The sequence below is a fragment of the Zosterops lateralis genome, assembly GCF_965231275.1.
Source record: "Zosterops lateralis genome assembly, chromosome: 18".
Lineage (NCBI taxonomy): Eukaryota > Metazoa > Chordata > Aves > Passeriformes > Zosteropidae > Zosterops > Zosterops lateralis.
Window position 1 is genome coordinate 9,123,984 of NC_139778.1, and position 12,611 is coordinate 9,136,594.

Here is a 12,611-nt window from a genome sequence, read left to right on the forward strand (position 1 = left end):
CACTCATCCTGGGATCTGATGGGAGACACCAACCCTGAGGAGGAACCTTTGTCTCCAGTCCTTCCAGAGCCCTAAACAACTGTCTTTGAAGAAAAGTCCTTTTTGAGATGTGCTGAGCTCTACCCCTTCTCCTGGCAGGTAATGAGGTGGCATTTTACCAGATCAGTTTCCATGTGCTTTGAATTTGCAGAGCTATATATAACATGATACACTTAGTATTGAACACATCGTTTTGGAGATAAAAATAAAATTTGTATCACAAGACCATGTACACACAATTGAGTTTGCAGCAGCTCCTGGCTCCAGCAGAAGTTTCAGGAACAGCATAAAGGAAAAGCAATTGTTTTATTATCCCCTTTTGATATATATATATATATATATATATATATATATATATATATATAGCCTGTGTTTCCTAGGTTTACTTGTACTTTCAGTGAATTTATAGCCTGAAACACAGCGAAAAGCACAAAAAAAAAGGTAGATCACATTGAAAAAAGGACAAGTTTAAAACTTTTGGTGATATATTCTCTCCTTCTCTTTTCAGAAACTCTTACCATCCACTGGCTGGCATTTTCATAAGCTCTGAGACCCCAAAAGAGAGAGATCCCATGAAATCATTCCTGGTTGTTCGATCCCAGTCCCAGACCTCTACGGATAACCGTCGATCTTTGTCTGTGGGTTTTAATTTACTAAAAAAGGAGAGAAAAGGAGGAGTTGTGAACGCTGAAATCAACAACTGAATGCAACCAAAGACCCCCCAGTAAATCAGGGTGTTAAACTCACAACGTGAATGACTCATTCCAGTCCGGATTCAGGGTAGAACGGATGGTTTTTGTTTTTTGTTTACTTTCATTCTTAGGATCTGGGATGAGCTTCAGCTTGACATAAGGATCTGAAAGTCCATTTGGATCCATGGGAATGAGGTTTTTTGCTTCTCTCACTGTCAATATAAAACACAGGATTACACATCACTGTTAAGAAAGCAATTACATGTCAGACCAGAGCTATTGAAGCACGTTGACAAATAAATAAGATGTGAAGCCCACTTGTCAGACTCGGCATGGCAGAAACTACTTGTTGTAAAGGAAGGCTGTACTGAGTGATATTTATAAGAATAGCAGGGAGCAATGACAGGAGAGAAGAGTGATTCACAAGCAACACACAGCTTCCAGGCAGCTCTCCCTGCAGTGCAGTGATTAAATACCCAAATCCATCACTGTAATTTCTCTAAGCAGGTACCAATTCTTTGTGCTTTTGTTCCCTCATCGCTCTCAGGTTATACAACCACAGATCAGGAGCCAAATGCTGTAAAAGGCACAGCCAGATCACAGGGGAGTGCAGAGGATCAGGTGTTTGACACAAGCCCTCTTCGGAAGGTTTCTACCACCACCCTTCCCACGGATTCACGGCTCATTAGTTGTCAGATGGAGTCGTTGTGAGCATTGTCATGACAGCAACCAAAGGAAGAGTGCAAGGAACACAGGGGAGCTCCAGCCTCACAAAAATCCTCATGCAGCTTTCTGCTTTTACAATGGCAAAGGAAGAAATGAAATGAGTGAGGTTATCTCGAGATGTTCCTGATCCTCAAGGAGAGAGGGAACAATCAGGAACCTGTGGCTGGGGAGTGCAGGGTATCCCGAAGGGGGATCAGCACTGTCCTCCCCTCTTGCACACACTTCAGCAACTTTTACACATCCTGGAAGACGAATTCTGAAGGATAAAAGGTGAATTTCCTTCCTACACCTCCCTTGGGTGAAACCCACCTAAACCAGCTGCGATGAAATGGGATCAAACTGGGATGGGGAATCTGGAGCTCACAAATTCTGGGCATCTCAAAACTTGGGGGCAGCAACCCCTGGGCTGGTTTGGGACAGAAAACAGCTCCCACCCAGAAATTCCCCTGGGACAGAGAAAACAGCTTCCACCCAGAAATTCCCCTGGGACAGAGCTTAAGGTTAGAGCTGTTTCTGGAAGGAAGAGTGCAAGAAGCTTTGGGGATGCCGTGGCTCCTAAGGGAGGAAGGAATTCCAGCCTTTGAGAGCCACTGGAGAGATGTTCCAGGACTTACACTGCCCTCAGCCACTGCTTTCATGCAGGAGGAGTTTCTAAAATCTATCTGCCTAACTGAAGAAATCTGAAGGGAAATTTAGAAAAGATCAACCTTTAGGCAACTTAATATTTCTTGATGAAAAGTGCTTCCTACAGAAATTTGGACTTTAGTGACACTTAAAAGTCAGTCAGAGCTAATGCAAAACAAAAAAAAAATAAAAAGAAAACAAGGTGTCAGGATCTTCAGTAACAAATAATTTCTCTTTGCTCAAGACATTGTCCTCCTTTTCCCCCAGATTTAAATGGCATTTTCATACCACAACCCCAAAATTCTGGACCTTCCCTGGATTTCAATCTGTTGTTTCCCAGCATGGAGGTTAAAAGGCATCCAAACAACAGAAATACTATTTTATATATAAAATAAGAGTACAGGAATGTGAGCTACTGATTTGGAAGACTCTACTTGATTTGTCAAGACAATTCTCATGCAGAACAGATACTCTAATGTAAATTAATTAATGAAATTAGATCATGGCTGGAAACAAATCACATTAACTTGACCCAACAGTTGATACTCAGTTTCCTAAATTTCTGGTTTTAGAAGGTGAGACAGAAAATGCTTATGGGCTAAAATTTTAGAATAAAGAGTAATTCTATTCACTATGTGTATTCCTCAAAGAATTATATCAAGAAAAAAATCACTGTGTGTTAAAAGAAAAGAACAGAATGCTGCATTTTTCTTGCAGACCATTTCATTTGTACTTTTCCACAATCCATGTGTAAAGCTGACAGGGTTTTGCAGCTGGGGAAACAATTCCTTTCAGGCCAGAGAAATTGTCCCCACTCTCATTTACTGTGAATTTGCCCTCTGGGGGTCTTCACACCTGCCGTCAGCTGGAAAAACATTTCTTTCCAACCCATGAAAAAAAACCCCAAACACTCAATTTTTAAAGTTTAGTGCACTGAAAAGAATCTTCAAATACTTCCAAGGAATAACATTGAGATTAAAGAACTTATTTTAGCTAAGTATTTACAATCCCAAGGGAACTAAGAACCATGAAGCGAGTGAAGGATGAAGTGACAGCTTTCAGTGCAAGCTGCTTTCTCTCATCCTATATTTGGGTTTATTATTGCTTTGTTGGTGGGGTTTTTTTCAGTCTTCTTCTGCATAGCTTTTGTGACTGCACTGCCAGGTTTAGCACAGGAGCTATTACTTCAAAATCCACTTTTTGATTTTTATTTTCTACACTGCACTTTGCCATAAGTGAGGAGCAGAACTCTCCACTCTCTACAGCTTCCTAAAAATACACACTAGTAAGTTTTCTGCTAAAATTCTCTGAACAAATTTGCTTAATTTTACCATCTTCAGGCTGAGCTTTTATGTTGAAATTTTACCTGCAGAGGCCCAGTGTGAAACAGGCAGCATTTTGAGTGATTGGATGGATGGATGTGGAGGTTCTGCCTGGACAAAGCCACCCCTGCCCAGCCCTGAGAAATGTTGCAAATCAGCTCTGGCAGCAACAGGACGTGGCAGCATGTGTGAAATTGCTGCTTTCTCCTGCAGCAAACACAGAAAATAGAAAAATAAAAACCCCAAAAAACCTCTAAATGCAAGAAAGAGAAGCTCAAAGATTAATTGGGAAGGAAAAATGCAACATGTACTAAATACAGGCTGCTAACGAAGTCATTATCTCACTCCCTGTTTTAAGATATCTGGCCCATTTGTACTTTTGTCTGCATAATTAATACCCTCAGACATCTTTTTTCCAACTGACTTAGCACTTCTTTTCCTGAGGAAACAGAGTGATGATGATACTTGTGCTAAATAGTGCTTATCAAGAATTAGCATCCAAGTGGTTCATCTCTTTCATGTGCCCTATTTTTAACGGGACAGATCAGGTTTTTCTCTGGGAGAACTGACATGAAGAAGAGATTTCCCCTTCCCATCAAAGGCAATATCTCTCCTGTGTGGTTGAGAAAGTGAAATAAAAAATGACTCCACCAAAATAAATCAATTAACAGGGGCTGAATTCTGCTATAATTGTAACCATAGCAAGCAATATCACCCTGCTTGGTAATTATTGGTTAATTAAGCTCAACACTGTGATAGAGATGCTGCTCTAAATTGGAGAAGGTTGAAGGGAGGTGTAGTGCAGCCTTTCTTTGGGTAGAAACCTGAAATACTACTTGACAGTTTTCTGTCATAAATATTAAGGATGAGAATAATCTCTGTGCTGACCAAAGCAGCTGCCAGCAGATAAATTCATTAATATTGTTTTCAGATTGGGCTCTTAATGGGGACTGAGAAAGCCCACAGACAAAAAGACAACAAAGACAAGTATGGATTGATGTCTCCAACAAATCCAGTCTTGCTGAAGTTTTCTTCTAAAACCCAGAAATAACTGTCAGTTTGCATTATGGACAAAATGTGCCATTTTCTTCCTCCTTGTTAATGAAGATCATAAATGTATATTCAGTGGAAAATGCAGATTATTTGATGATTGTCCTGTGGCTCTTCCATCAAGTGCTGCTTATAAACCTGCAGTAGCCATGCCTAAAATTGGGACACCCACTTTTCCAGGAATAGCGTAAGGACATGAGCAAATACAGAGCTGGTTCTTAGGTATTCATACTTTAAATAAAAATCTAAATAAAACAGAGTGGGCTGGCAGAGAACAACTGACATCTCATGTAAAGAGAAGAACTTCAGGCAGGATTTTAAGGAATCCAGAGAGAGGATGACAAAGCTGGAACTTTTTCCATGAGATTGTGCAGGTCAAGAGTTGCAAGCCATATGCAGTTGTCGATTTCCAGCTTCTCCTGGTACAAGCAGATAAATTTAATCATGGGAATGACTAAATAAATGTTTCTGCCCCAGGACAAAGCTGAATGATTCGTGCATGAGTCCAGTCAGTTCTTTTACAAGTGAGTCACAGCTCCCTTTTTCCTGAATTCCCAAATGTGGATAATAAAACAATTTACTAATCACAGCAACCATTTTTTGTCAATCTTTATGTCATGCAGGCAGCTGAGACGAGCAGAAATCTCTCACCCAGAGAGCTGCCTTTGTGCCAGAAGCTGCTTTTGGGAGACACTACAAGACTCCAGTGGTCTCACCTGGGACGGTATCCAGGGAAATGAAGGGAAAGGGGGAATGTTGGTAGCTCCAACACATCATAAAGTTCCTGTCTTCTCACAACAAAGCATTCTTAAATTGCTCCAAAATCCTCATTGCCTCCTGAAGAAGTTTCTGGTGCAGATTTTCTGATCTGCCTGGTTTACAGATGCCTTAGTGAGTGAGAGGATCTTGCACTCCCAGCCAAGGAACTTTCTCCCCAATCCCCTCCTGCACCCCTCAATCCCAGTTTATAAGATTTACCTATTACTGGAAAACAGTCTTTCTCCCCATTTTTGGATTTGTACTCTTTGCATGCAGAACCCAAAGCTGCCTCCAAAACTGCTCATCTTTCACTGAAGAGTTATCAGGAGATTTTATTAAACCTCACTGAGCACTTCCTTTCTGGAGCTGCTTGTGACTCACAGGTACAACTGACTCAAATCCTGCTTTCCAGGCAATTTTCAGTCAATAGTTTTCATCACTGAAAAGGCTTTCAGAGATGAGATTTTTCCTCTGTTCCGTAAGTACTCCCCTGCCTGGTGAAGATTTCTTTTCTCTCAAGCCCAGTGCCTGAGCCCTGAAAAATGGCAACATAATGGACACCTGCATAGTGCAGGTGATGTACAAGGAACAGTTGATGAATATCCTTGTCTAGAGAAAGAAGAAAAATGAACCAGTGTTGCCTGAGACTTGATTCCTCTGTATTTATCAGGATATTCTCTCTTACTAACAAAAAATGTACCATCATTCCTAACACTGCTTCCTAAATTCTTGTGTCTGCAATAGGTTCTCCAGGTTCAAGTTCACCTGGAAATCTCAGAGAAGCAATTCTATTTTAGTTTTATTAATGCTTTAGTTTTTAAAAACTAATTTAAATTTAGTTTTTAATTGTATTCTATTTTAGTTTTAATGGAGATTACCTTTACAAAAAATACCACCTTAAAATACAGGCACTACTGGGCAGGGCAGCTGCTTAATGAAACAAAAATCTCACCACAAGATGGATCAAATAATCTGGAAAAGGCTTCAGGCTGTGTAACATTTCTAATTCTTATCTTATATAAATATATAGATCTATTCAATATTTTTGGATGCATGCAGATGGCCCATTACTGAAAAATTAATGTTCTTTTTAAACACCTTGCATTGCCTGTTTCTTCATGGTAAAGTAAATTTAATGAACTGAAATGGGAGAGAAGCTTGTAGTTGTCACCAGGGCTGGCATTGCTGAAGGCACAGCTTTTCCTGTAATGACTGCAGCAGCCTTGCAGATTCTGGGAATGTCACAAAGAAGATATTAGTGAAGTAAACCATGAGATTCATGTTTTTTTTGAGATGTTAAAAATGTCTCCCCCATGGAAACAATTATTTGGGATCCCTTTATAGGCATTTGGTACTAAAAGCTGGTCAAACAGCCAGAATATTCATTTATGTTCCCTTTTAAAACCAGCTGCAGATATCATGAAATTAATGCTAACAAAGACAGACACTACCACTGACCTAGAAAATCCAAATAAAACTATCAGAGTGTGCGTGGTGGGGTCTTTTAAGGAAGCAATTTTGATTTGAGACTCTTGAAATGTGCCAAAATTCTGCAGTTTGTGTGTCCCCAGCCTGTCTGGGTGCAGCTGCATGACAGGACATCCATATGCAGTGCCAGGAGATGGCTCAGCATTCCTACACTCATTAATAATCTGGGAAATGTGCAGTGGGGAGCAGGGAGCTCCTGGGGAGATCATTGCTGGAGATCCTCCTGTGTGCTCCCAACCTCTGCAGGCACCACTGCCAGCTTTGCTCTGCTTTTAAATAACAGAAGCACCACTGAAGATTTTCTGATCCTTGAAGCTTAAGAAAATACAGTTAAAACCCTCTAGAAAATTCTGGGCTGTGCCTGTATGTGTTTTAGTAAGATTTTTATGTAACAGGGGGTGCATTAACTGCCATAGAGTCACCACCATCCTGTCTCTACATGAGTGTCAGGAGGGCAGATCCTCCTTGTCAGCTGCTGTCACATCCAACTTCCAGTGCCTGAGAGGTCACAGTTTAAAATCCCAATATCATGGCAGCATTTTATATATCAGTGCACCAGATGGGGTTATTTTTTCTCCCAAAGGTTATTGTTCATTCACTATAAAAATAATTCGAAAAAATAAAAGTTAAAAAAGAACTGTGATTCAACCACCTACGAGCTCACTCAGAAGAGCCCTAAATTTTGAGATGGGTCAAGGAGTAAGTGTAAGAGTGAAAAAACTTTTAGCACACATCAGGAGAAAGAAAATTCAGTGTAAAAAGCAGGGATTAAGAATAGCAAAAAGAACTTTACTATGCTTAAGAGCAAACCCCCCACGTCAATCCAACCTGTGAAAGGGTCACGAACTCAGAGATTTCAGAAATATGCATTTCAAGAGTGTTTCTATAAAAAGAAAACTACCACATTTCTGCACTGCAAGTGCCATAAATTATTAATATTCAACACAACTCTCAAACAAGTAACTGAACCATTGAAAATAAACCACTGATGTTGAAGAATTACAGCACAAATGAGCATTGAATGGGGCAGATTGAGCAGCCCTGGAGAAGATGGTGAGGTTATGGCAGAGGATATCAATCCAAAATCCCAACTCCTCTGTGAAGAAGGGTTGCAGAGTCTCTATAGGTCCCACAGAAAAAACTGTGTGTCCACACTGATGCACCTGGCTTGAAGAACTGACTTCACTAATTGGAGTTAAATGTGTTTATACACAGGACTGAATTATTCCCACCATTAATTCTGGTCAGAACCTGCCAAGTCAGAGATTGTGGATAATCTGAGGGAGCAGCTCCTTCCTAGAATTCACTGGGAATTAAAAACCAGCCCTGCTTCCAACATTTTATCAGGAAAACACTCAGTGTGAGTGTGTACTGTGGGGCTTCTTGGAAACAAAAGGCACCAAAAGAACTCCCAGAGAAGCAGGCAGAAGAGGAAAATAAATAAATAAACTGTATCCCCTAAAGAGCCACATCCATCCAGCTGAGCCCTGGTGGGGCTGCCATGGTTGGGATGCCCATGGAGCTGCAATTTGCCACCACCAAGGGCAGGTCCCCATTTAGTAGCACAAATGTTTTGCATGCAATCAAGGCTGGCTGGGAAACAATCAGCAGGAATTAATTAACAAGCAAAACAGGAAGCAGAGCAGGGATATTGAGGAATTCAGCTGAAGGAGTTCAACACCTACGGAGCAATTCCTTTGAAAAACATTCAGACAAAGGCTCAAACCAAACAGTCAATCATTGGTTATTTTTCCTGCTGCTCTAAGCCTCCTGGACATTTAATTCACCCCCTTTCCCAAAGCTAAAGGCAGTGATGTTGTGCCTGGGTGCTCTGAGAACTGCATGTTCTAACAAAGGTTTTGTCAATAAATATTTTAGAAGCAGTGGCATTCTAGGAGAATATTTTTGCATTTTGTAATATGTCCATGAAGTGGCAATTGCTAATTTCCTTTCCGGTTAAACATACACAAAAGGCACCTGAAATATCATTTGGGCTTAGTCCATATGGTATTTTTTATGTAAAAACCAAAAAAAAGCAGCTTTCTTTCTGGACAATTGTCATTTTTATTTAAAGAAAGCTTGGAAGTGCTGACAAGCCTCAAGCACAACAACAGCACTGTAATTGTTTTATACATAACAAAGTTATAAGCAACCATTCTTCTTGTTGTCCAGAAACCAACTTAATTGGGAGATGGAAATGTTTTATTTATACACACAATAGAAATGCCAATTGCCAAGTGCACTCACACCAAAAAGAGCCTATGGAGAAAACCTCCAAAATATCTGCTACAATTTTACCTCAATGTTCACCTCTCAGACAAGACCTTTTCAAAATAAAACTGTGCACTAAAAGAATCCTTGTTTGTATAATCACTTTACAATGACTTGTGACAAACGCTTTTGTCCCTAAAAGGATTAAAACCCAACTGAATAATCAGGAAATAAGCACGTGTTATTTGCCAAATTCTGTGTATTATTGCAGAAAGTTTAAGCCACATTTAAGAGCTTTGCTGCAAAGCGGCCCAGAATAAAGCAAATATTAAATTTTGTCACTCGGATGAGTTTTAAATTAATTCCCTCTCATGGTACAATTACTTTTAGAAGCCACATCACCATCTCTGAAACGCCTCATTACTAAGTGAAACCACCTTCTGTTAATGACAGCACCTTGGACAAATTTCCCCCTCCCACGTTGACAGGAAGCTCTTTGAAAAGTTAAGCCACAATTAAGCATCACTTGGGATCTATTCTGATCCTTTCTAACTAAATTTTATCCAAACTTCTTTTCAGTGCATTTTGCAGGGTTTGACAAGAGAATATGGAGGTATTTGGATTCAGAGAGAACAAAGCCATGGAGGAATAATGTCAGCAAAGGGTAGTTTGATGGGTCTGGAAGCTGTGAAAATTCAGTGATGGTCTGATTTTGTCTATGCAAAGGAGATGTTCTAAGGAACCTCCAACTTTGTCCTGCTCTGACTTTGCCCCTGAATTCAACTGCATTTTGCCACAGCAAACAGGCAGCAATAAAAGCACTGTACCCTGTTCTGGTTTCATGGAGCAGCTTCTGGAATTTCAGGCTCGGGATGGGTCTGTGGGTGTGCACAACCACAGAATATTCACAAATCCCAGAGAAACACTTCCAAGGAAAGGAACTGCCACCCTCTCCTTCCTTTCCTTCTCTGCCTCCTCCCCATCTTGGTAACCTTAAGCCTATAGAATGTGAGAACTATCTTTTTTTATATTAAATCTCACTGAGAGTAATATCTGGGATTGAATCCCAGTTGCCTTTGTTTATTCAACACTCTGAAATACAGGAAACAGCTCCTCAGCTGACGAAGGTTTAGTGTATCTCTCATGCTCTGAAGATGATGGGTAACTTCCTGAACAGCAACTCATGCTGCTGGGCTGTTTTTGACAAGGAAAGCTGGCAATACAGTGATTTTTCTACCTAATATTTCCAAGTTTTTTAAGCTGTTACTACAGGTTTCCTTTTTTCTACTAATTTTTATGAACACAACTTCATAGAGTTTCTTGATCCAAAGCCATGTTGTGTGGAATCCCCCCACTCCTGGAGGGAAATTCTCCATCAGCAGCTTTAATGCCCAAAGATCTGACCAAGGTACACAAACTCAAGGTGTGAATCACACATTTATAAAACCTGAAACACTCCATAATGAGCTGTTTACCTGTAACTTCCAGTTTGTCACCAGTGACTTCAGCTTTCAGATAGATCCTTCCTCTCTTCTCTGTGTGGTCCATGCCACAGAGGCTTGGGACGTTTATCACACATTGCTTGTGAACATTCATGTCACAGGCTGTGGACATAAAAATGGTTCAGACACCCATGAGAAGCTAAAAATTTAGTAAAAATTAATTAAAAGTGAAAATTAAGACTAAATGCTTAATTCTTGGCAAGACTTTCAGATTACAGCTGCCTGGTTTTCAAGCAAACACCACGGCTGGTTTCCATCGTGCAATAATTTCTGTGGAGAGTTAACACAACAGAAAATAAAACAATCTCCTTCAGAAAGCTAAACATATCATTAATGAACAGCAAGGGAAAAAAAATTGAAAATGGAATAAAGATTTGCTGGGAATATGACTAAGAAAACAGAGCATTCACGTCAGCAATGAAGAGAGGCAGGTTTAATTGATTATTAGGTTTTGCTAGTGGGAGTCTTTTGAGACAAATGAAACACAAGGAAAATGCTAGACCTTGACTACAAACTGAACTGAAATTCCAGTCTTTGAGAGTGTATTCACCCAGACAGACCAAAATTGCCATGACAAAGGCTCTTCAGCCACATCAAGCTGAATACACCATGTTCTCAGCAGAAGAGGTGATTTTCATTAGTAAGTTATCACAGCGCTGAAATATCCACTTGAAATATATCTGGACTATAAATAGCTGCCATTTGAAATGGTATTTTCCAGAGAAACGGAGAAAGAAGCTGTTATCCAGCGCTTCCAGTCCCTTTCTAGCACACCCAGAAGGAAAGGAAAGCAGGAGGAGAACTTCACTCACTGTCACATTTCATCCCCTGGTGCAGGAGCCCGTAGAGCAGAGACCCGCAATGGTCACAGAAGGTGGGGCTGCCATAGGTGTGGATCTTGAACTTGTGCTTGCTCCTGGGATCCTGCAGGGGAAAACAGACACAGATTCTAAGTCGTCAAAGATAAATTGACACACCTTTAATTTATCACTTTGAATACCAGATTTCCAGCTCTGCAAATGATGCTGCAGGAAAATACATTTCAGTGTGTAGCTTGTTCACTGCCTTGCAGTGGTACCCGCATTGGCACAGGCACACTGCCCTCAGTTCCTAATTCTCCTTTTTATGGTGCTCTAAGAAAAAATGTGTCAGCTCAGGCTTGTTCCCATGATTTATGGACACTAAAATTCACTTACTGACTGCTCACATACATAAAGTTTAATGGCAGTGTTCAGCCTGTGGCTGAAGACTCACAGACTAATTACAGAGTGTTATTGTCACTGTTCTGAAATGTGACACAAAATACAGGAGGAGAAGTGGGAAGAAACTGTTCAAGGGCTAATCTGGAACACAGTCCAACAACTGTAAAATCAAGATTTTAAAGATGGGATCATCTTGAAATGCTGCAACTTTATAATCTCTATTGTTGTAAATGAAAAGGAATGAATTCTAACTTGGCACATGGTAAATATTTTACAGATACTGCTGTTCCCATCTGATTTTTGAGCAGAGAAGCTTCAGAGTGAGGATATTTTAAAGCCACCAGCAGCTTGGAAATGTTTCCTAATTTAGGCCCAGTGAAAGGGAATACACACCCAAATCACTTAAACACTTGACACATCCAAAGACATCTGCTGTTTCTGTAGCAGTAAGGATCCCCTCTGGAAAACCAGGAACATTTATTTCAGAGGAAGAAACCACGTCATCCATATGTTCACCCGTTGTAGGCTCATTCCAGAGCTCCAGATGTGCAATGCCAAAACAAACATGGTGATGGCCCTGCCCTGTGCACACCCTCCTTATCCTCAAAGCCTTTAGGATCCCTCCCTGCTCCATTTCAGTCAGAAATATTTCAGCTGGAACTATTTCAGAAATTGGGGAGAGTAGTAACTCTTCATTAAAAACCACATTGGGCTTTGAAATCCACCCTTGTTAACACTCTTTTCAGAAAAGGCCATGGAAATCATGAAATGCCGGGTCTAAAACACCCTCAATGGAAACACAACTGCAAAACCAGACATTAAAATGTTTCCCTTCTGTCTACATTTTGTATTATATGTTTATAATGGCTAAGAACTGTTAAATTGTCTTATACTGGTTTTTAAAATTTACCTGCCAATCAAAGTTTTCCAGCAAATCAAAAGGGCAGCCCAGCATGTTACTCAGAATGGAAAACCTGCTGACTCTTTCCTCAAAAT

At 40.3% G+C, this 12,611-nt stretch overlaps 1 protein-coding gene across 1 annotated transcript in view; it reads right to left on the reverse strand.

Annotated features, from left to right (window-relative positions):
- The window catches only part of PRKCA (protein kinase C alpha), a 146,452-nt gene that overhangs the window by 42,557 nt on the left and 91,284 nt on the right, over window positions 1-12,611 (reverse strand). The window contains exons 4-7 of the mRNA XM_083874842.1: window positions 11,226-11,337; window positions 10,387-10,515; window positions 787-943; window positions 558-692 (exon numbers count right to left, since the gene is read on the reverse strand). Of these exons, the coding sequence (XP_083730968.1) occupies window positions 558-692; window positions 787-943; window positions 10,387-10,515; window positions 11,226-11,337 (533 nt within the window). The remainder of the gene's footprint in view (window positions 1-557; window positions 693-786; window positions 944-10,386; window positions 10,516-11,225; window positions 11,338-12,611) is intronic.